Source organism: Mesoplodon mirus (assembly GCF_964341445.2).
Source record: "Mesoplodon mirus genome assembly, chromosome: 2".
Classification (NCBI taxonomy): Eukaryota; Metazoa; Chordata; class Mammalia; order Artiodactyla; family Ziphiidae; genus Mesoplodon; species Mesoplodon mirus.
Genome location: NC_138977.1, coordinates 156,727,811 through 156,753,511, shown reverse-complemented (window position 1 = coordinate 156,753,511; position 25,701 = coordinate 156,727,811). Strand labels below are relative to the sequence as shown.

General features: G+C 35.7%; 2 protein-coding genes across 2 annotated transcripts in view; one reads left to right on the top strand and one right to left on the bottom strand.

Annotated features, from left to right (window-relative positions):
• AIMP1 (aminoacyl tRNA synthetase complex interacting multifunctional protein 1) overlaps positions 1-6,874 on the top strand; it is a 38,781-nt gene extending 31,907 nt beyond the window's left edge. The window contains exon 7 of the mRNA XM_082606890.1: positions 5,304-6,874. Coding sequence (XP_082463016.1) covers positions 5,304-5,470 — 167 coding nt within the window. The 3' untranslated portion in view covers positions 5,471-6,874. The remainder of the gene's footprint in view (positions 1-5,303) is intronic.
• Positions 6,875-15,584: 8,710 nt separating this feature from the next.
• On the bottom strand, positions 15,585-25,346 carry GIMD1 (GIMAP family P-loop NTPase domain containing 1). Its single transcript, XM_082608499.1, has 2 exons — positions 24,309-25,346; positions 15,585-15,973 (listed from the first exon to the last, which is right to left on the bottom strand). Exons 1-2 carry the CDS (start codon positions 24,726-24,728, stop codon positions 15,713-15,715), a joined length of 681 nt encoding a protein of 226 aa, XP_082464625.1. The 5' UTR covers positions 24,729-25,346; the 3' UTR covers positions 15,585-15,712.
• Between the last annotated feature and the right edge of the window lie 355 nt (positions 25,347-25,701).

The following is a 25,701-nucleotide window of genomic DNA, read 5'->3' as shown; positions in this document are numbered from 1 at the left end:
ATTATGCTTATTAGTGAAATAAGTCAGAGAAAGACAAATACCATATGATTTCACTTATATGTGGAACCTGAAAACCACAACAAACAAAACAAAACAGAGATTCATAGATACAGAGAATAAACTGATAGTTGCTAGAGGGGAGGAGGGTGGGGGGACGGACGAAATAGGTGAAGGAGATTAAGAGGTACAAAATTCTGGTTATAAAATAAGTAAGTCATGGGGATGTAATGTATACATAGGGAGTACAGTCAATAATATTGTAACAACTTTGTATGGTGACAGACAGTAAATGATCTTATTGCAGTGGTCATTTCATAATGTATAAAAATATCTAATCACTGTGTTGTACACCTGAAACTAATATAATTTTTTTAACTTAAAAAAATGCCTGTCTATATTTGATTCTCTTCCTTAAAACCTATTTCAATCAGGCTTCTCTCTCCACTGTTCCACCAGAATTGCTCTGGTCAAGATCACCAGTTTACTCCCTGTAGCTAAATCCATGGCTAGTTAGTTCTCAGTCCTTTTCTTTTTTTTTTTTTTTTTTTTGTGGTACGCGGGCCTCTCACTGTTGTGGCCTCTCCCGTTGCAGAGCACAGGCTCCGGACACGCAGGCTCAGCGGCCATGGCTCACGGGCCCAGCTGCTCCGCGGCATGTGGGATCTTCCCAAACCGGGGCACGAACCCATGTCCCTTGCATCGGCAGGCGGACTCTCAACCACTGCGCCACCAGGGAAGCCCTCAGTCCTTTTCTTAATTAACTTTAACTTGGCTTCTGACACCACACTTACATGGTGGTCCTCATGCTTCATTGGCTGCTCTGCTCATCTCCTTTGCTGATTCTTCCTCACCTCGCTGACCTCTTAATTGGAGTACCTCAGACCTTGATCCTTGACCTCTTCTCTTTTTCCATGCTTGGCCTCTTTTTCTTTCCATGTTCATTCCTTTGGCTATTTTATTCAGTCACTTGTCCAGCTACCTACGAGACTTCTTCACTAACATGTCCCAGGGGAGAAGACTGTATATACCAGTCTTCTCCCTAGATTTCCCTTTTCCATACATCTTCTTCAGAAAATCCTAGTGGCTGTACCTTCTGAACATATCTAGAGTGATTCTCATCATCTCTACCTCCACCACTTTGGTCCTGACACCAACGTTTCTTATCTTGGTAACTGCAAAAGTTTTCTAACTGATCGCTCTGCTTTTGCCCTTGCCCTTCTTCCGTCTGTTTTCAGTTATAGCCTACAGAGTGATGTAGGTCAGATATGTTAGTCCTCTGCAAAAAGCTATTAAAAAGCTTTCCATTTGACCCAGAATACAGATACAGGTCCTTACAATGGCCTCTCATTATTTCATTAACCTCATGTACTTCAGCTCCTCCTCAATCACCCTAGTCGAGCCACTGGCTCTTTCCCCAGGTAGCTACACGGCTTGGTCCCTCATCTTATTCAGATCTTTCAAGTGTCTCCTTATTTGTTTTATTTTTCTCCATAACACTTACCATCATCAGATATACCGTACATTATATATTATCTGCCCACATGGAAATGTAAGCATCATGAAATCAAGATTTTTGTTGTTGTTGTTATTATTCACTACTATATTCCTAGCATCCAGAAAAATGTCAGGCATACAGTAGGAGGTCAGTAAGTTGGTTAATGAATAAATAGAAAGAAACATACTAGTAAAACATGTTTTAAAGAACCCCCAAAACCCTCCAGTATTTGAAGAACAGACCTGAGGATCCATCTTCATTATTTCCAAGATCATTCCTATCAAATCAACAAACCACTTTTCCCTGTTGATTAGCTCTATAAAATTAATTGACCCCTATTTGCAAAGTTATACTTTAGTCTTTGCATCACAAAAGGTGATAGTTACAATTATTATAGTTCAAAAACTCAATTAATGAAACAAAATAATTAAGTTGGTGCTAAGCTTTTCATGGTCCTGACAGATATCAGGGAAGCTGATGATTCTGGAATTTATGTTTATTGCTTTTTGTAGTTTTTAAATGCTGAGATGGTAGTCACAGCTTTTTACATCTGTACAAACTCCTCTCTGAACTAGTTCCTGTTGCCTATGTGTTTTGTTTAGATTGAGTTATCTTAAAGTAATCTCTGAATGATTAGTTCTCTTACAATACGTGTAACCATTTCCACATGGTGATTATTGGCATGTGTTTAGCAATTACAGAGACTCTACAGTTTTCAGCTTTAAGAACTTTTATTGATCTCATCACTTTGTTTGGATAGCCATGCCAAAAAAAGAAAGGGGGGGTGGAATTAGGAAAATAAGATTTGGAAGAAGATTATAACACATAGGGATGATGAGAGAAAGGAAGGGAGGGACGGAGGGTGAGAAAATTAGGAAAATAAGATTTAGAAGAAAGATACAACACAGGAATGATGAAAGGCTTCTCTGGAAATAGAGTTCATTTTTAAAAATTGTTTAAAATATTAGGTATGCTTTTTTGTGGGAGGTGATTTAAACTTTCCTTTTAAACTTGCTTTATACCTTACCAAATAGTGTATTATTGAGAAACATGAATAAACTACAAGGTTAACACTCCATCCAAGACTTTTCAACTCTGATTTATATTCAGTGATCATAATTTGGCAAGTTTTAATTACAGTCTCAAAATTTTAGTTGTCTGAATCATTATTTTGTTTACTGACTCGTTAAAGTCTTGCAGCCACTTTTGGAATGTTCAGGTATTGAGCCTGATGTGTTAAAAGCAACAATCAAGAGTTGAAGGTTCTTCTCATAGTTTCTCGTTCATTTTTAATTAAAATCTTTATCCCTTGAAAATTATTACAGTCTTATGTAAGAAGTTTAAAACCTTCAGATCTTGTTCTACAAGTGCTGGGTGACCTAGGAACCTTTCTGAGTCTCAGCTTTTTCATCTGTAAGAGAAGCTTTTTAATGGTATGTATTTCTTGTGAGTTTTGTGAGGTTTAACTTTTGAAACAGTTAGCTACCTGCCTGGTGTTTTAAGTTCTTAGCTATTACTTTTGTGCCTCTATTTCCTCATCTGTAAAGTGGGGGTAATTAATAGTATTTATTTAGTATACTGAGAGGATTAAAGGAGTAAATATATGTAAAGCACATAGTACAGCACTATGTAAGTGTAGTGTTATGTATTATGATTATTATTTTCTATACATATCAGTGTCTTCCTAGATCTGACAAGCTTAACTTTGTGCTGCACCACAGCTTGTTGTACTTGGGGCTTATGTCTGCATTCAGCAAAAATTTACCCACACAATCTATGGTCTTGATAAGAAGCTTTTACACAAACCTGAGACAATCTGCTTCTTGAATTCATTATCAGTTTGGGAATATCTTTTTTGGGGTTCAAGGTGGGGGGATCCAGAGTTAGTACTCAGGCCCCCCTGAACAGTGTGTCTGGTCTCAGCTTTTACAGAATTCTGGAATGCCCACTTCCCCACATGATCTGTGTATAAACAAAGTACGATTATGCTCTTAGACTAATCAATGGTTTGGTGAAAAAAACCCAAAAATTTTATAGATACTTTATATATTGGAATTTTTTCTATTCTGTTTATTAGTTTCTCTGTTGTCCAATCAAATAATCAAATGCTCTTAAAGGAGTAAGAAAAATCCTTATCTTTTATACTAGACAGTCTCTTCAGTTTTAGTTTCACTGCCTGTTCTTCTACTGTAGATACATTATTCAATTAACTATTCTGTCATCTCTGAAAAGCTACATATCAGAGGACAGTTTTCTATATTTTTGCCAGTTTCAGGGAGCTAATTAGTTTCTGAAGAGCTAATAAAAAGATCTAGAAAGTTATATTTCTATTATTACTTAGTTATACTTAAGCAGTATTTTTGTTGTTACCTCCAGGGAAATCATTTTCCATTTGAAACTAACACTTAAGGGATTCGTTACTTCTCTTCATTGTTTCTTAAACTGATTCTTCATTTCAAAAGTTATTGAACATCCTCAGCTACTAAAATCATGTTACATTCAACTTTACTCTCTTCTTCCTCATCATTCATTAAATAGAGGGATCGCTTGGTATATTGGTTTTAAGCCTAGACCAGATATGTTCTACAATGTGTTTGTCTCTTCTTGATTGTAAACTTTATAGTGTGAGTTACCGTATGGAGAGGGGATAGGATATTATCCACTTGTAAAAGTGTTGTTTGTTTCTTTTCAGAGGATAATTTATTAGGAGGCAAGGTGCTGTACTAACAGAGTAAGGGCTTTGGTGTCAAATCTCACTTTACTTGTTGATTGTGTGACTTTGAGCAGCTTGTCTTCTCTGAGCCCCAGTTTCTTTATATTTAAAACTAGAGTCAGTGTGTTTTTGTGAATTGCATGCAGCAACATATATTCCTGGTGCTTAGAAAATGCTAGTCCTATCTCCTTATTCTTCCTTTCTCTTTCCATCTCACCAAGTGGAATGGCAGCAGATGAAGCCCAGAGTAGTTATTATATTTAGCTAGATAACCCCAACATTTAAGCCATTCTCTAGTATTGTAAGAAATCTTTAAGTACTATAGCAGCGATCTAGTCATTTTTTATGTTGAAACAAATAGTAAAGCATAAGCTGCTTCTGCCATGTGTAAAATTATAACACATCAAATTATGCTCTCATCTTTCTTTATATGTGATGATAAAATGAGTATCTTGTATTTTCATTCTAATTGTTTGTATTTTCATTCTAATCATTTCATTCTAATCTAATTAGAATGAATCATTCCAATTCATTGAGCTATATTACCTGTAAAACTGTTTATTGTAAGAGTAAAAAATAATATCTTTAACATTTGTAAGGAAATGACAAAATATTTTATTTTACCAATCAAGAATATAAATTGCTGACATCGTAAAAATAAAATAAGTGTTAAAAGTAAACGTTTGGGGGCCTCCCTGGTGGCGCAGTGGTTGAGAATCTGCCTGCTAATGCAGGGGACACGGGTTCGAGCCCTGGTCTGGGAGGATCCCACATGCCGCGGAGCAACTAGGCCTGTGAGCCACAACTACTGAGCCTGCGCGTCTGGAGCCTGTGCTCTGCAACAAGAGAGGCTGCGATAGTGAGAGGCCTGCGCACCGCGATGAAGAGTGGCCCCCGCTCGCCATAACTAGAGAAAGCCCTCGCACAGAAATGAAGACCCAACACAGCAAAAATAAATTTAAAAAAAAAAAAGTAAACGTTTAAATCCTGATCCAGTCTAAAGATCAGAAATTGTATCCAAGACAATTCACTAGAAATCTCTATGGACAGTTTATTAATATGTTAGCTATGTATTTTTTTTTTCTCCCCCAACAGGAGAGCCTGACAAGGAGCTGAATCCTAAGAAGAAGATTTGGGAGCAGATCCAGCCTGATCTTTACACTAATGATGAGTGTGTGGCTACATACAAAGGAGCCCCCTTTGAGGTGAAAGGGAAGGGAGTCTGTAGGGCTCAAACTATGGCCAACAGTGGAATAAAATAAAACACTTCAGTTACTGAAATACATTAGAGAAAACTTAACAATAAAAAGAAATATATTTGTCACTTGTACCTAAAATATAACTGGCTCATTTTTGTGTTATTTCTCTTCTAGACTTGAGTAGTCTTTTACCTGGTATATATTGTTTTCAATTAATTAGAGAAACACTACATTTTTGCCTATGGTTTTTGATCCTTTATGATACAGGGAGGAATTTGCCTGTGTTTCATTATGATTTATTTTTTTAGTGAGGATGTTGGCTAGCACATTGCTTTTTCTTTATACATTTAGATAACTTGAACTAGATTAACATTTAGTTTCTTTGTAGGCACATGTTGCATGCAATTTGAAACCCTTGTATTTTTAGTATCTGTATTATAAACGCCCTCTCCTCTTTAAAAAGAAAAGTTAGAATTTTTGTCAGGCTTATTAACTAGTCTATATTGTAATGGTATTAAAAATGACCAACTGTTGATTCTAGAGAGCCGAACAACGTGAAAGCTAGGAGACATGGCATTTGAACATTATTGCTGTTGCTTGCCAAAGTAACCCAGACTTACATACTTCAGGTGACTTTTTTAAAAGACTGAAACTTCCAACTGTGTAATGAACTTATTCTTTCCAATTTAACAAAATAATTAGTAATAAATTTTGACTAATTCTAAAGAATAAACACATTGCAAAGTGTTACCAATGTAGTTCCCAATAAATTGACCGTAAACACAGTCCACTTTTTTATTTTAGGTGACTTCAAAGATTCTTTGGATACCTAATAAAAGATTATTTGTAAAAAAAAAAAAAAAAAAGATTATTTGTAGCTTTTATCTTTAGAAGAGCATTTAATATTGATAACTTTTATTTTTTCATGTACCCATCATACTGTCAATATATTCAAAGAAATTGTAGCCAAAAATTTAACATACATATGTATAAAGTTGTCAAATGCGTATTTTCACTCATCTTACAGATATTGTAGGAACAATGAAAATTAACTTAGGCACTATGAGCTTCAAGTTCACCAGCCTTGAGATGATGACTGAGATACCAAAAAAGAAATGCATCTATGGAGGTAGGAATATCTATTCTAAAAGTAAAATGACACATACCAATATTCTAGCACTGTTGTTGTTTATAGCCTACAATAAGAAAAAGAGTCAAAACAAAAAAATTTTAAAACAACCCTACATGCTAAGTTATAAAAAGTACCATTTATTTAAGTCCGTGGAGTTCTCTGGTAGGCCAAGATGTGGTACCATCATAGAAATTTTATCTTCTTTATGAAAAACTGAATATTAACAGAGCATAATTAACATCTGTCTGTTGATAACTAAACACAAATGACTTTCTAAAGTTTTGTACTTGAGATATGTTATTCTTTCGGGAATAAAGACTTTTTGTGAGTCTGTATTTTCTGATTTTTCCCAATTATATTACATTTCTATAAATGATTCTAATATAATTTAAAGAATGTTTCAACTATTTAGATAGTTGAACTATTTATTCCCAATTTTTCAAGTTACATGAAAGCATTAATCAAGTTATCCACTTAGCCCCATTCAGTCGTTATTTTTACAGAAAACTTAATTCTGTTTTATTTGTATTGCTGGGATGAGAGAACTGTTACAGATTCAACAAAAAATGATGACATTGTTAGTGAACTGGACATAGTCCTTCTGGCTTCTGACTGGTATTCAGCCCGTTAAGAACTTCAACAATAGGAGATGGTGTTAGGTCACAGACTAAACAACTAGTGCCTCTTGACATCTATGTATTGTGAAGTAAACCAGAAAAAAAAGCTGACCTTCCCCCAAGATAATTTCTCGTGCAGTGTTGACCCACTATCTTATAGTGACTATTGGCAGTACTAACTTTTCTTATATATAGAAATTCCATGTGTATTATTCTTATGAGATGAATCATTTTCAGGACATGTTAATTTTAATATATAATTGGAAATTTTTTCTGCCTTCTATGAAGAACATTAAGTATTCTACGAGTACAAGAATATTAAGTGCCCACCAAACAGATAATTTGTTGTTGCTTTTTTAAAAATATGTAAATTCTCATTTGCACTATCACAAAATATTCAGAGTAACTCACTGAAGTTTAATAAGCATGTCAGCAAGACAGAGGGTGTGTATAGGGCCTCAGAGAATGTTAGTTTAATGAGGTTCCAAAATCTGGGTCTTTGCAGGTCCAAAAACCTGCATTTGTACATGACTGTTATAGATGCTAAGTAGTCTGTAGAGCTTAGTAGTATTGGTTTTGAATCCAGATTACCTAGTTTTGATTCCATCTGTACAACTTAAATGCCTGTGTGATCTTGGGCAGCTGTTTAGCCTCCATATACCTTACTTTCCTCATCTGTAAGATGGGTATAATAATAGTACTTACCTCATTGAGTTGTGAGGGTATATATTATGTTACACGTAATAGAGGTATATAATGTTAATATCAGTTTATGGTAAGAATGTTCCCTTCCTGAAACTAGTGTTCCTATCTCTGTCCCCTTTCATGGTATCACATTTCCTGAGAAGTTAAATTTCTGTTCAGAAGATTACTTGGTATATATGAAATGAACAGAGTTTCTTAAGGAATATTTCATACAGGCCCTGTCTTTCAACAGACCTGACTGTTCCGCTATACCAGACGTAGTATCTCTCCCCTCACTAGAGATGTTTTTTACTGAAACTTTCTCTTCCCTCCCTGCACTCCCACTGAAATCCATGTTTTAGATATTTAGATGCTGGTCAGCCCTGTTCATTGATGCCCTTTCACTGGTTTAATATTATTGATAAAGTGTCAAGTAGTTTTGCAATTTTCTTAGACTAGAAAGACAATATTTCTAACTATTGTATGTTAATGTAACAAATAAAAGCAATTCTATTTTTAAGTTCTTGGCGGGTGGAGGATCACCTCACTATTGCTTATGACAAGGACATTAAAGGGGAGCATGAGTATACTTACTCAATTTTCTAGGAAAATTATATGTTGTACCTTTAAAAATATAAAAATATCAGACACAGACCTACTAGAGAATGGACATGAGGATATGGGGAGGGTAAGCTGTGACAAAGTGAGAGAGTGGCATAGACATATATACACTACCAAACGTAAAATAGATAGCTAGTGGGAAGCAGCTGCATAGCACAGGGAGATAAGCTTGGTGCTTTGTGACCACCTAGAGGGGTGGGATAGGGAGGGTGGGAAGGAGGGAGACACAAGAGGGAAGAGATATGGGAACATACGTATATGTATAACTAATTCACTTTGTTATAAAGCAGAAACTAACACACCATTGTAAAGCAATTATACTCCAATAAAGGTGTTTAAAAAAAATATATATATATATATATATATAAAAATATGAAAGTGTACAGTGTTAGCTGTGTACTTTGGCTACATAAATTGTGACACAGTCCCGGTTCTAAGTGCTGTGCAATGGTGTGTAGACTAAAACTTTATCACCAAGATACAAAATAAAAACTAGTGAAGCAAATTAATGTAACACACCTAAAAGTAATATAGCAAATTGCTGTCTTGTGGAGAGAGCTTTGCCTTCCAAGTGAGGGGGATATATTAATAATATCTGTCTCATGTCATGGATTTTATTGTAGAATTATTAGTAAGATATTTAATGCTTTATAGCTAGCTAAGTAGTTTCAACACATCTTGTCAATTTAACTCCCTAGAGGTAAGCCAGCTATTTTACCCCAAAGAATCAACAAAATTTACATAAATGCTGGTGCTAAGGTATAACTAGCTGAAACCTAGATTTTACTAATATTCTGCTTTTCTCCATTACAATATGCTTTCTTTCTCAAATAGTCATGTGGTTTCTTTTATTTGAATGAGAAGTTTAACTTCTCTTTTGTCTAAACTGTAGGGAAAGATAATAAGAAAACCTAAACTTCAGTAGTTCATGTAAGGAGATTAAGGCAGCTCCTTTAGTGGAGTATTTAAGCGATTTTAAAGGGAGAGGTCATTAAACACTCCTTTGGAGTGGTTGCAAAGAGAATTTATCAAGTTTTTTCTTTTTGCTGAGGAAATTCTTAGGAAGAATCACTTAGCAAAACTAGGCTGCCGCTGCTGGCAGCTGTTGCCTTTCTAAAGAACCATGTATGTGCCTTGATTCTTTGAGTACACTCTTGTTGGGGGCACTGATCCTGTAATGACAGTCTGTCCCAGAAGTCTACTTATGAAGGATGTCACTAAGTTCTAGATAGATAAATAGATGGAGAGATAGATAGATAGGTAGAAAAAGTTTGTGTTTAAACCAGGAACACCTCTATAGTTGTACACATTTGCAGTGTTTTTTCGGTGACAACCCAAAGTTTTACAATAATAATGAAAAGAAAGATAGTTGCTTATGGCTAATATGCCTCTATACAAAACTGGATCTTCTTCAGATACCAACTTTTTGGAATGGAAAAGAATTAGTCATTTATATATACGTTGTTGCTCATCGTACTTCTTATAGTTACGGTTCTAACTTTGGATGAGTTTTGGCAGAGATAATTCATAGGAGTATAACTGTAAAAAAAATTAGAGAAAGGACCCAGAACAATGAAATAATTGTTAGTTTGAAAGTGAGCCATCTGGAATTTCAGAGTATGAATTAATTATTGTATATTATATTTTTTTCACCCTTATGTATTCCCTTGTTTGGTTTTTTCCCTTCCCCTTCGTTACTCCCACCCCCTTCCTAACATAGCCTATTCCCAGTTCTCTGGATTTTTGAGTAAAATATGCGTGTAAGTATTATTTTATGTCTTCATCAGCATCATTTCCTATCTGGCAGGCTATTGTCCTTAGCAACAGCAGCAGGAACAAACCTGGGGCTCGATAATTGCAAGAAAAAAGAATAATCCTTTTAAATGAAAAGGCTAACTACTCTTCTTGACTATCCTATTGCTACATAATGCATATAAAATTGTTCAAATAGCAGTTATTAATGTCTGCTCATTTCTTCAGTGGCATTCACGTGATGAGCCTTCACATCAAAACTGCTCTGGCAAAGTTTTACATTTGTTTTTGTAAATGGCCTTGTTAGAATATCATACATCCCAGTAGAGAAATGCTCTCAATATATGCATCCACTTAACTAAGATATTTGGCTGATACTTGTTAATTTAAAACCCCACTCAGCTTTTCACACCTGGGGAATTTGGAAAGAACAGTGCAGGAGTCATCCAAAATCAACACCACAATTTGATTTCTCTTTGAAAAAGATTAATGAAAAATGTAAATTGAAAGTCACTTTTAATAAGTTTAGCAAAAGAATGATTTTGGTAGAAATAACGTTTTCCATAACTTTCAGTTTTCATGTGAAAGGGTAACATTTTCTCTTAAAGCATATGAATTGACAGTAAAACTTCAGATGCTTGTGAAAAGAAACTTATTTTTTAAATAAAGTTTGAGTGAGAATATGGGAAATAGCAGTGCCACTTAAAAATAGCCTTTTGTAAAAGAATTGTGATATGCTTGAAAATCAGAAGAAGAGAAAACCTAAGCAAATTCTTATTTAAAAAGGTAGAGTGTAGATAAACATAACTACAAAAAGAAAGTCTGAAATTGCTGATTGAGGTAATGTTATCTAGATGAACCAACCTAGTAAGGGTCAGAACTAGTTAGTATTAGAGATGAATTACTAATTTCCCGGGATAATATGTACTAATGAGGCTCCAACCCCAGCTGCACAAAAGTATCATGTGTACTATCTTCCAATCATCTAAAATGTTCAAAGCGTTTTCACATACAAAGTTTAGTAGAGATTTTTGTCTTCCAGGTGAGAATAGCATACAGAAGGGCACCTGGAGGGATGTGAGGAAAGAGTGCAAATTATAGAGTCTAATAGGAAAGGTGGCAGGATGCCAAAGATGAACTTTCTGGACATCATTCATTTTACCTAGAGCTAATTCTGATCACATGGTTGTTTTGTTGCAAGTTGTAATTATCTCTAGTAATGGTGAGTTTATTCAATTTGATATACATGTGATGTCATCCAGAAAAAGCCGAACAACCAGCTTCAGGTAGATGTTCGCTTCAGTGCCTTGCTATTCTTATGGTTTAACTACCCCATTACCAACTAACAAATTATTTCCCTACATCCACCATGCTGATTATTATGAGGAGCTAGAATTGCTATTGCATAGTGGTTCATGGAAGACCATGTCTGGAATTAATGCCTCTGGGGTACTACACTAGAATGCAGAGTGTATTAGGAAAACGCACTAACTAGAAAGATGGGGGAAGATAAGAGAAAAGAAAACAATGGTGAGGAGTGGACCTTCTAATATTTGTATATTAAGTAAAAGAGATAATGATAAACTACCAGGAATGCTCAATGTAAATGATAAGAAGGGACTTTTGAAACATAAGGGTTGATCTGTAAGGGGAAATAATTAACTCTCTCAGCAAAATCTAGTAATAAGGAGAAAGGAAAAACATTCCAAAGACTTCTTCCATAGGGAAGATGGGGTAAGGAGAGAAGGATAGGGAGGAAATGAAAGTGTTCTAAAGGTTTTATTTAAATAGTTGAGGGGGTAATGCAGTGGGGAAAGAGTTCTACTTTGTTATCAAACAATGGTAGAGAAGTATGTACTTCATTCTGAATTCGGGGACAAGGAAATAATTCTTAATGGGTATTAATTAGAATAGAATGTCCAAATTATCAAGAAGAAAAACTGAATAGCAACTTTTATCAAATTGGCAAAACTAAGGAAAAGAAAAATGTAAGAAATACAGTAATATAAAAAATAATAAACATAAGATGGAGAAACATCCTATATGCCTGCATGGGAGGATTTTAATATTACAAAATGTCCTTTGTCATAAATTCAAAAGAATTTTATTTTGAAATTAGACAAAATTAGATCTGAAATAATGTATATAAATGAATGACTGGGAGTAGCCAGAAAATATGTTGAGAAAAGAAGACCAAGGGAAGCTTGCCATCCTAGATAGCAAGGAAGGATATAGAACCATTCAAATTAAATCATTATGGTATTAATAGTGATATAAATCAAATAGATAATGGAAAAGAATTAAGAATCCAGAATAGATCCAGAAATAAAGAAGATATATATTTATATACCTATCTACCTATCTCAGTAGGAAAGTTACTAATTATTTAATAAACAGAATAGATATAATTGGTTGCCCATCTAAAAGGAAATGAAACGAAATCCCAATTTTGTACATTGTACATAAAAATATATAACTGTAAGAAAATTCACATTTATTTTGGCAAAAGTTACTATAACCAAAACTGAAGGACAAATAACAGAATTGAGAACAATTTGCAACCTGAAAGGCAGAGGACTAATATTTGTAATGTATGTAGAGCTCTTCAGATTTAGCAAGCAGGAAGTGTTAAAGAAAAAATACTCAGTGACACTTGTTAAAGATGATAAGGCAGACTTTATTCAGGACCATCAAGATAGGTAGAGGGACCACTCAAATGGGAATTTACTGTGAGGGAGAAAGATTGGGCTCAACTCTGAATACAGCATGGGCAAGTGAGAATTTATAGCCAAGGAGCAGGGTGAGGATCATTGGATGGAAAATTACCAAGAGGGAACTACAAGGAAGGGTCAGAGGGAGTCTGGGTAAACCCGCCTAACAGGATCTTTGCTGGAGAGAGGCCAGGGTGGTTAGACAAGGAACCTGATCAGATATCGAAGGTAAAGGGTTCTGGTAAACTGACTTAAGCAGGGTTCTTGCCAAAACTAAATTAAGCACAGATGGGCCTAGGAGAAGGTTCAGGAGCCTGACTAAAGTTTTTGTCAAGCAAAGAAACTTTGTGTGAAGCGATCCAATAGTAAATGACAAAAAAAAAATAAATAATGTGAAGAGGCAGTTCATAGAAGAGGAAATCTAAATGACCAACATGCTTACAAAAATGCTCCAGTTAGGGAGTAGTCTGGGAAGTGCAAATTAAGGTAAACAGTAAGTAAGGTACAGTTTTACATTTAGCAAACTGGTGTTAGCAATAGGTGTGTAAGATGATAACACTGATGACAAGAATATAGGAAAAGCATTCTCAAACGTTGTTGAAAATTAAGTTTGTTGCAACATGTATGAAAAGAAATTGAGTAAGATATATTAAAATTAAAGCAACCGAGAAATCCCACTCTTGGGAATATAACTTAACAGAAGAAAAGTCAGTATTATATTTAAAAATATGTACAAGAATAGTTGTTGGCAGAAAACTGGAATGCATATCAACAGAGGAATAGTTACATAAATTGTTACTGAAAAAAGCAAAATATAAGATGACTAAAGAAAAGTCAAATATGTAATATGATCACATTCAGAGATTTATGTAAAATATATATATATATACAAATTTAAAAATAAATAATTCAGGGAAAAACATCACAGAAGTCTTCCTCTTTGAAACTAGAAGTACCTTTGCTCTGTTACTCATTAAAACTAGTCCAGCCTCAGAGATCTTGAATCCTTAATGATTCTGCACAACATATCTTTCCTTTAGCTAACTAGTATTTGTGTTCTGTAAAGAGTTAGCTGACATCACATGAATGAAGAACATGAAGAACTCAGAACATGAATTTTCCACTCTTCACTAGTCACTGCAGTTTCAACTTCTCAACTTCAACTTTCTGTCACCAAGCCACTAACCCCTGGGGAAGGGTCAATTTTTACTTAACTTCCAAAACTCAGCCCAATTGTTGAGGCTCCCACTTTCCAATCCTGGACCCACAATGATAGACGGGGACCGTGCAGAGAAATAGAGATGTTGTTTCAAGTTGGAATTTGTATTATGCTTTCCCTTAGAAATACTTTATAAATTTGTACTAGAAGTTCAGGTAATATAAAACATTAGGTACACTTTTGAGGATTAGTCTGGGAGAACAACCACAAGCTGTAATCCTGTTTTTAATGGAAAATAAAGTATAATGCACACTAAAAAAGCAATTTACAAATTAACTTTATGAAAACAAGCTGTTTGTAAATTGGGGACTACCTTAGGAAAGAATCTTATGTGCAGATGCTCATGTGCAGATGTTAAACCTGAGGGTGATCTGATACTGACTTGTGGATGGACTTGGCTGTTACGATTGATTAGAATTATTTTCCTTCGATCCTCACTGCTGCCTTTGAGATTATCCTGGATCTCTCTACTAATCCAAATTGACCGACCTTCAAGGTAGACTGGAAGCCTCTTTTTCAGTCAAAGCTTTATTCATATTTGGTTATTACAATTGTTAACAGTTATTTCTGCTGCAGGGTTCGGCTCTGAGCTTTTACCTGTATTTCCAAGCCTTAATAGGAACCAGGGGTTATATGAAAGTGGAACGGAAGTTAACATTTACTGAGCGTCTAATATATGCTCAGTTGTTTCATCATTACAGTAAATATGAAGTAGGTATCTCACATGAGGAACAGGCCTTCACAAGTTTAATTTTTTAGGATCAAGTAAGCAGTGGAGCAAGTTTTGAAAATATAGATAATAATTTATTCATTTTTAACTTTTATTTAAGTGTAACATATATAGTAAACAGTTCGTAAGTCAGAAGTGTTTAATTGTCGAATTTTCCTAATGGGAACACACTCTGTGAAACCAACTTCCAGATCAAGAAATAGAACATTACTGGAATCTGAGAAGCCACCCCGGTGTGTGCTTTCACTCACTATCCCCCCACCCCCACCCCACCAAGGGTAACTTGACTTCCAACACTTCTCACGTCAGAATTTAAAATTACACTAGTTTTGACTGTTTTTGAAATTTATACAAATGGAATCATAGAGTATGTATTCTTTTATGTCTGGCTTCTGTCTTTCAACATTTTGTTTGGGTAATTCATTGATCTTGTTACATGCAGTTGTAGTTTGCTCATTCTCATTACTGTGTAATATTTCATTGTTTAAATATACCGCAGTTTGCTTATCCGTTTTACTCTTAGTAGACATTTGGATAATTTCTAGTTTTTAGCTATTATGAATAGTACTACTATGAACATTCTTGTACATACATGTCTTTTAGTGCACAAATGTATACATTTCTGTTGGATATATACTTCAGAGTGTAATTATTGTGTCATAGGATTTGCCTTAGAAATCTTATTTTTAATTATCAGTTTTCCAAAGTGGTTTTACCAATGTACACTCTCACTGGCAGCACATGGAAATTCTGATGGTCCACATTCATGCTAACAAAGGCACTTTTGAAACCAGGTTGCTGACTCTAAAACCCAAAGCCCTTTTCCTTTCACCTAAATCTCATTTAAAGGTAAGAACTTGGTAACAATTTTCTTTTATAAATTCTATGATTCTTTCTAAGATTTTTAGTCTTTGTTCATTAAGTGAGTTTCCTTTTTTATACTGGAAAATATATCTGCACTGAATAGAATTTAGTAGGGTTAGCAGTGTATCAGAGGCCTCATGTAAGTATTCATCTTCATTGAACCCAGCCTCTTCCATTTTTTCTGCATGGGTGAAAAGAATGGCAGTGTAATTCTTCCAAGCATGTCCCAGAAGTTCCTGAAAGAGAGAAGTTAAATGGCTATTTGCCTTGGACTATATTTCTCAAAGAAGAGCTGAAGAGTTATTATAGTTTAACACAGTCAATAGATCTGTCCCTCATTGTGTTTCTAAAAGCTGGAATATATAATGGAAATGATGATGGAGTCAAGTAATGTAAGCACATGGACGGAGATGGGTGGGCTTTCTTTAAAAAAAGGCTTTAGTTCTCCATTTTATTTTGTTGTTATAATTTATGTATATACAACCTCAAAACTGCAATATTATCAATGCTGCATATGATTTAATTACATTTGCAACATTCAGCAGTCATTTATACTTGCCTGTCAACCTGAATCTTTTAGAGCCACTGAACTCTTTTGTCAGAGCACCTTGCCCAAGGGAATTGTCATATCTCTTTCTGTAGTAACGTTGTGTTATCATCATCACTGAAAACATTTTCTAAGGATTTATAATTACATAATCTGGTTACAATCTGTCAATTAATCAGATGACATGTAATGGAAGTGCTAAGATCAAAATACATTTGGTAATTTGGAGCAACTACAAAATATTACTGTGACTCGCATCCTCTTCACATACCTGGAATCAAAGCCAGTTTATCGGGCGACTTCCTCTAATGTGGGTGAAAAACACTGCAGACTGGTATTCCTTTGTTTAGTAATATGTAGAAGTTGGTCATGTAATAAATTCTTGTTTGATTAGTGAAAATGAGCTGATATAAAGCAGAAGTAATAGCACATGGCAGATTGCTCACGCAATATGAAAGGCATCTAGAAATAACCATTTAACTTTTTTGAATATTTCCAAAGTTATATGAAATCATGACAATGTGACAGTAAAATTCCTTCCATTCCAAACACTCCCATAACAAAAATATTTCCAAAGCTGCTACCAGTTTATAATAGCATGAGAAGCATTAAATGCTTAGGAATAAACATAACAAGAAATATCCAGAACATCTAATAATTAAAAGAAAAAAAGACGGGAGAACAACTAATATTTAGTGCTGGATATTATGCTAAGCGCTTTACATACTTTATCTCTTAAAGCTCAACGTGGTGATTTGTGGGAGATACCATTATGATATGGAGAAACTGATGTATAAAGACGTTGAGTACAAACAGAGAGAGGCATTAGCACAAACTCTAGTTTATAAAAATCTTGAAAAAATTGAATGGCAGTTTGGGAAACTTTTGAATGAATATAGATTCATATTCATAGTATTGAACAACTGAAAAAAGATGAAAGGGAGAAGAGGGAAAGAGCGGGAAAGAAAGTAAAAGGAAGGCAGGAAGAAAGAAGAAGGGAAGGAGGGAGGAAGGAAGAATCAGGACATGTAAATCTAATGAAAATACAGGAACTGTGGGACAATATATTTAAATTAGAAACATCTCAAGACTGGTTACCAAGTATAACTCCTCACACAGTCTGACTTTTATCAGAGCTATTCATTTTCACATTTATTTCTATAGCTTGGCTATGACCTCTTTGAAGGCAAAGTCTATGTCTTTCTATATCAAAGCCTCTAGTTGTAAACTCAATAAATATGTTGTATTAATTTGGAATTTAGACCCTCACCATCGTCTCAAATAGAAGGTTTAGGGTTTTATTTATTAATTTTGAGTCCTCAATTGTGAAATTTAATCTTTAGGACACAAAATTGTACTTTCCTGTAAAACTTTTCTACTCTAGTTCATTATCACAAATTCGCCTGTAATCTGCACTTTCTATTTTGTATTCAGAGGGACTCTCTCAAAGTATAGGTCCAAAATTTTTCCTCATATCTGTTCAAAATGTGTCTGTTTATACCGTAGAATAATTGTATATTTCTAGTTCTCCTGAAATGCCCTGCTTCAAGAAAATCCTCAGACATTTCCAAATCAGTACATTAGGGAATGATTATTTAAACAGAAAGATTCTGAACTTTACAAAAGAATTTTTCAAAGAAGTACTTTAATTGGCATATGCTTATGTGCCTTTAAAACACAAATTAGCAAAACTTTAACCCAACCTTTAAAGAACATAGCTCTTTTATAAGTCAAAGTATATGTGCAATGTCAACATCTCATTTTAGCTAATAGGGACATAGCAAAATTACCAGACCTTCAGAGTTTGTCGTATATTCTATATACTCTAAGAACACATTTCTTTTAAGAGAGAAGTCAGAGAATTGCAAAATAAATAAACCATGTTGTGGGTTGAATTGTAACCCCTTTCTCCAAATTGATATGTTGAAGTCCTAATCTCCAGTACCTCAGAAGTGTCTTTATTTGGAACTAGGGTTATTGCAGACGCGATTAATTAAGATCATTAGGGTGGGCCTCTAACCCAATGTGTCCTTATAAAACAGAAATTTGGACAAAGACATGAATACAGAGATAACACGAGGTGAGCATAAAGACAGCCATCCATAAGCCAAGGAGAGAATCCTTGGACAGATCCTTCACTCACAGCCCTCAGAAGGAACTAACCCTGCTAACACCTGTTTCAGACTTCCAGCGTCCAGAACTGAGAGACAATAAATTTCTGTTGCTTAAGCCAGCCAGTTAATTATACTTCTTATCACAGCCCCAGCAAATTAATCCAAACGGTTGAAAAATTAATGAAGTGCTAAATATATCAGATTTGGGTTCTGGGAGTAGAGATTTCTGGGCCATTTACATCAGAATCACCTGGGATGCTTGCTAAAACTGCATCAAAATCTTTAGGAGTGGAGCTTGAGAATGTGAATTTTAAAAAGCACTCTAGGGGATTTATTCCTTCTGCAAATACTTATTGAGGGTCTACTTTGTTTTGGGGACAAGGAGTGGTACAAGACAGGTACATTTCCTGCTTATATCTAGTGGAGATTCTTCTTTACTAACTAAAGTTAGGTCTAAGGAAGAGGGACAGACAGGAAAAAATACTTTCAGTTTGTTGTAATCGCAAGTGTTATGATAGAAAATATATTGGCACTATAGAGGCAAACATTTAGCCTAGTTTTGGATGGGAGAGGTGGAAAGTGGGGGTAAAGGGAGGGGTCAGAAAATGTTTCTGGCATGTGATGATGCCTCGAGCATAGGAATTAACAAAGGAGTTCTCAGGCAGTAAAGACATACCAAGTAAAGAAAGTGATTGAGCATTATTGGGAATTGTATAGTATTGGGATTTTATTTCTATACAACCATTGATCCTTCATCACTCTTGTCTCTAGAAGTTTCTCAAATTTAGAGCCAGACCTGGTATTCACTCAGCACATTATTGATGCATTCATATTGGTTGTCAGGATATTGAAATGTTTAATACAAGTTAATAAATAACCACTGTCCTTAACCCCTTGAGTGTTACCCCCAGACCTATTCCCTGGGTATTGGTTGATGCAGGGGCTATATTTATTATTAACTATTTTTACAACATCACCATAATAAAAGTTCATGCTAAATAAACCGTTTGGCTCAAGTGGTTCTCTCCTGAGTTATATATTATAACATAGACTTCTCCTCTTGCTAGGTTAGTACCTATTGCATTAAAGGGCATAAAATTCACAGTGTGTTTTTATTCCTGGCTTTCTGTATTGTAACATTAACATGTTGCCTCTTTGTCTCCACCAGACATCTTCTGTACCTTAAACCATAATATCATTCGGGAAAAATGAGTTAAAGCGCCTAAGCATAATAGATTTGTAAGCTTGACACCACTTACTTAAGTCCATGTGTTCAGCCACTGCAAAGTTTTTACATGTTGATATTTATGAAAGGATGCTCATGTCCTAAACTGTGAGAGAAATTGCACTTTTGAATTACTGCCAAAAATAGAAGAGAATGGTTGATTTAGCTTATATTCTTTAGATTGATTTTTGGCCAGCAAATAGTTGAATATTTGAAAGTAGTGTAGTGTCACTTGGTGTGTAGTCATCATGTTAGTGGCCAAACATTCTTTATGGATCCAGAGAAAGAATAATCACATTTGATTGATACCTCACATAAAAAAATCCAAAAGAAAGATAAGTTAATGTAAGTTTCTGGTGTTAATAATTTAAATATAGTACTAAGCTAGATGGAAATTTTACAATCAACAATGAGTTGTTTGGTTTCATAGTGCTAATAGGTATGAGTCCATCTAGTCCTTTTGGGACAACTAGTTAGGATATAAACTTTGTTTTCCAGGAATTATGTTCATTTTCCCAGGACCTCACCAGCCCTGCCCCACTTGTTTGTGGTTGATGAAATCATAGCATCTGGACATTTTAAGGGGAAACTTTAAAAAAAGCCAACTATTACATCAACTGAGAAAAAAATTATCATGGATCAGGAGGACAAAAAGGACCATTCTTTATATTTTATGCTATTCCCTTATTCTCTTCCCACTTAGAGCACCACATTTTCCTTCTTAGAGAGCCAAAGCTGAATGATAAGCCTCGTTAGATCAGATTTAGAGAATAGTCAACCTTAGAGATCATCTGTCAAAATTGCCTTATTTTACAGATGAGGGTATTGAGGCCTTGTGATGTTAAATGTCTTGGCCAAAGCCACATAGCTGATTATTGGCAGACTTGGGCCTGTAACAGAGGTTCCTTGACTGGCAGGGGACCCCGTCCTTCACACTAAATTGGGGCTTCTTAGTTTAACATTACTAAGCCAGTGAATTTTTTTCCCAGATTTTTTTTCTAAGTTAATAAGGAAGTTCCTATAAATCAGGGCCGTGTAAGTTTTATTTCACTCTTACTTTCTTCTGAAGCCTATCAAAATAATCCCAAAGAAGGCTACAAATAATATGTCCCAATTTTAGGGTAAAACAAATACTAACAATAAAGTCACAATGATCATAGGTAACATTTATTATGCACTTGCCATGTGCCAGTGTCTGAGTTAATTTACTATTATGTTAATATGACATTAATTCCAAAAGTAACCTAGTAAACTATTATCTTTCCCAATTCACCAATGAAAAGATTGAAGTTTAGAGAAGTTACTTACCCAAGGTTACAAAGCGAATAGCTAAGTAGGAACTTGAACAGCATCTATAATATGTTGCTTATATCTAGTAGTTCATTTGAATAAGTACTCATCACAATCTAGGTAGTGCTGATGGCAATAAAAACAATGGCAATTTTCTGCAAACCTACTATGAACCTGCTGTAATTAAGGCACAATGCCAAGCACATTACATTTATTAAATATAGCCCTCAGAGCTCTTCAATTAGGTAAATTATCCCCATTTTATAAGTGAGGAACTGAAGCCAAGAAAGTCTTAGTATCATTTATAGTCATATACCTAGAACTGTAACAGGCTTATATATCAACTGAATTCTATAGAACACCTAAGCCCATGATCTTTGTTTAGTATGTTCAGGCCTTACATTGGCCTTTCTGAACCTTTCCTGTGTACACCCATATATAACATCAGCAGTTGAGTTCATTCGAAATTAAAATACATGCTTGAAGCCTGAATATATACAGTGATAATATATACATGATAACCATGATCATGGAAAGAATTTAGTCAGTTCCTGGATTCAATTCCTCGTGCACTTTGGCTGCATGCTAGCACTTTCCCTCAGGTGACTTTATTATATATGCTCTGATCTATTATTGGGGGACTTTTTAAAAAATTAAAATGATAGATAACATTCAGATGAATCATTCCCTTTATTTCCCAATTTTGGGGCGCTGACTCACTGACATCTCCACCATTTTACTGTAAATTAATGAAGGCCTAATATAAATAAAGAAAAAGGGATCATTTGAGGAACTGTTTCAGTTGTCACAGTTGGCAGCTTATAACCCCTCTAAAATATTAGAGCACAAATTGAAAGATATTTAAAGAGACAACAGAGAGGAACAAGAAAAAAGAGGTCACTCCTCTGGCACTAGCCTTGCAGACTACTTCCATGGAAGGCATCAGTGCCCCCAGAAAGGGGGAAAGGAAGAGGGGAAGGCAGCTGTTCTGTTCCCCATTTTGCATGAGACAGGAAGGAGAAATCCAGGGTGTGTCTGAAACCAGAGGACCTTAGCAACACCTCCTTCCTAACAGCTGCTGGTCCTGCTGAATATTCAGACATTCTGCAGCTGCTCCCTCCCAATCTGTGAGCATATCCAGATGGTTGCCACTAGTATCTGAGGCACCTTCAGGAAGAAGGTCATAAACAGCCAGCCTGTGCTTAGGCAATCTTCAACCAAAGATCAAGGTGGTAAGCCCAGAATAGGACTGCAGTGCCTCCTAGGTGTCGAGGCCCCTCTGAGGATTACTAAATCTTGGCTGCTGAGTTCTCCCGGGAGACAGAAGTTATTTATTCTCGAAAAAAATATTCTGGATCTGAGTTTTTCCCTAGCCCATCTTCCCTGTGCCTTCAACTCCTGAATTGGCCACTGACGTAAGGAAGGCAGCTTTAAGAGGAGAAGGCTATATGCCAAATACCATTTAAAAGGATCAGAGACATGTATGAATCAAATTCACTTGCATAAAAAACAATTAGGGAATTACAATATTGTTCTATATCCTAAAACTGGAAAAAAATCTATTTTCAAAATGTATGTCTCTTAAAATATCCTGCCTGGACCAGCAGGAAGAAAAATCTGGAGACATATGGAGAGGGTCAGGTTAGTTTTTGAGAACTATTTATGCATTTACTGAATTTAGTGGGTTACATCCATCTATAGCTTAAGCTAAATGTCTATTTAATAGCAACTTTAAATAAATTTTTAAAACTGTTTAAAAATTACACTGACTGTATGGCTGCAGGTCCCCCCCCCGCCCCCCGCCCTACTTGATTTCTACCAGAAATATTGTTTGAAATGCAGGCTTTAATTGGTTGGGGGGGGTGGTTTATGGGCTTTCTTAGATTCCACATTGTTTCTTAATTGCAATCATCTTCTTTTCTTCTTCTTTGCTTTTGTACAGAATGTCCTTGATTTTTCAGGAGTTAGATGATGAGGATTATTTTTTATACTCTTGTCACCCTAATTTTTTCCGCTAGTTTCTTGTGATTACACATATGGCTTTTTTTTTTTTTTTTTTAGAAACATGCACAGTTACTGAAAAACAAAACGTGTGTCTGTCATTTAGAACAACCTTATGCCTTTACTAGTTAAAGGAAGGTATCTTTCTTTAAAGCAAAGTATACTGTTTTTCTAAGTGTAACAGATTCTGCATGAGCATAATCAGAGATGGGACCAAAAGAATAGCATTTATACAAATTCATTTTGAATTAAAAATGTCTACTTTCTATTCTTCATGTAGTTTACTTGTGAAGCTTCTAGGAGAGATGTGTTCTCTGAGCTCAGTGACTTAATGAGGCTACTGAATAATACTAGTCAAGTCCAGCAGTTAAATTTGGGTGGCCCCAGACTGGAGAATCAAGAAATTGAATAAATGAACAAAGAAACAGGGATGAACCACTAGTCAAAAGTGGCATATGTTATTTTTGTTCACCCTGAGGTCCCTGTGATCTTCTCATGGCTGGCATGGAGCAGTTACCCTACAGATGATGAAACAAGCAAAGCTTCTGAAATTCCTGATTTTTTTCCTGTTAATAAAGTATAAATCTCCCCTGAATATTTACCGTGGTGTAGGTCTCAGTGATGCCTCCTTCACTGAGAAGTTATACATTGCCCTACTTTGGCACTTAATGCATTGTCTTATACTTGTTTATCTATTTGTCTCTTCTAGACTGTGAGCTTTTTGAGACCAGGGCTCATATATTACTCACCAGTCATTAAGCTCTGTACTGGTGCTCAATACAGCAGTGTTCAGTGTTCAGTGACTGAATCAGACAGTAATGCCCCATTTATGGTGAACTGTAAGAGGTTGTCCCTTGATGTTGAATGGGTGCAAGTAAGTTTTTTAGTTCAGTGGTTCTAAAACTTCACTGTTTTAGAGAAATATATGGGAAGTTTATGCAAATACAGATAGGCAAGCTCTACTCCTGACATTCTGTTTCAGTAGGGCTTGGATGAATCTGCATTTTTAACAGCTCAGTTGATTCTAATGCAGATAGTCAGACCACACTGACAATCAATCAGATTCACAGTTCTTAGGGGTTTGAGACTTAGTTAACCTCTGAAGTTCAGTATCTCATTTTCAGTATCTCATTTTTTGTTTTGTTTTGTTTTCTATGACCCAGTTACAAAATGACTGAATTCCTCTAAAGGAAATTGTAAAAATGACTCTTGGTGGGAAAAATCAAGTAATTTTTACCAGTTATTTCTATGTGACCAGCACTTGTTTTAAACTACTTGCTTTAAACTTGCTTTAAAACTACTCTTTTAACCAGTTTTTCATAGTTCTTTCCTATTAAGATAATGTCCTTCAAATGGGAATAATGTCATCAGTGTAATTGCCTCTTTTTTATTACCTGGATCATCTGGACTGGGGAAGATTCTTCCTGTTCACATAGAGGCACATCCACCCTCTGGACCAGCAGTGCAAGGTGCAGACCCTCTTGCCCGAAGTGATGTGCCAGGGCCTCCCTGACCTCCTGCTTCACGTGCTTCTTGCTCAGCCTGCTGTGTGGATAACCTGGAGTGTCCAGCACCTGGACCTGCAGGGTTACCTCTTGGCCCCCTCGACGCATGAAGCTGTGGACGTGACAACTGCGGCCCAGACTGCAATCTTTGGTCACAGAACATGGAGCAAAGCTGCTGTGGAAGTCAGTGCTTCCAAGAAGAATGTTCCCAGCAGAACTTTTTCCACTTTGAGTCATGCCAAAGAGGACCAAGTTGATGGTCATCTTATTGGAGTCCATCATGGCTGTGGGTAAACAAAGGCTCAGCATAAGCAGTCAGGCTTCTACACCCCCGCAATGTAAGGCTTCCTACCTGGCCTAGAGCACTCCCAAGTATTGACTTTGATTTGCTTTCCCCTTATTCTTAGTGTCTAAAGTATGGAGGAGCTCTCCACTGAAGTGAGGACCCCTCAGTGACAAAGGGAAAATGGAAATAATACTAGTAGTTTTCAGTGGGAGAGGAGAGAGAAATCAAATACAGATAAGGAAGGGAGGAGGAAACAATAATTGCAGGAAAATTAGAAAAAATATTACATGAAGATGGTATAAACCATGTTTAGGAGGAATATGTTAACTTATCAATGTGACAGGTGAGTTGGTTTAGAAATGGGGTCCTGAGGTCTCTCAGTTCAGGAACAAAGGTAGCAGCAATATTTGAAAATTATTCACTCTTGGAGGAGAAGAAGGAACAGTACAGTGGAAAAAATGGCCCTTCTTGCATTTTAAACAACGTTCTGCACCTCCCCACTCCCTACCTCCCCACCCTTTGAATATACAAGTGGCATCTGCAAAAAATTATCTTTCCTGACTTCCTGAAAGCTTCGGTCCTATGAAACGTGAATAATATTAAAGAAGACTTCTGTTCCTGTTTACTAATTTTTTAACAACTAGGCAACATTCTGATGAAAATGAGAACTACTTGTAATATCTGTTATGAAATAATTAAACATCTCCTTGGTTCATCATAGTTAAGTATTGGCTCTTCAATGAAGAAAGGAAAGGCCAACACATTGTGCAGTTCAGTTAGGAGGCAGGAGAACCTGGGGAGAATCTATTTCATTTACAGCACCCCTAAACTGTAGTTATTTTTGTGCAGAACATAAGCCCCTTATAGCATTTTAAGGTCATCCATCATTTTCATTAGATTGATAAGGCAGAGCTACTGGCCAATTGCCAAATGTACTCAATCTGCTGATTCAGAAATAAAGACATTTAATATTGCATATTTATTATTTTTGCTTAT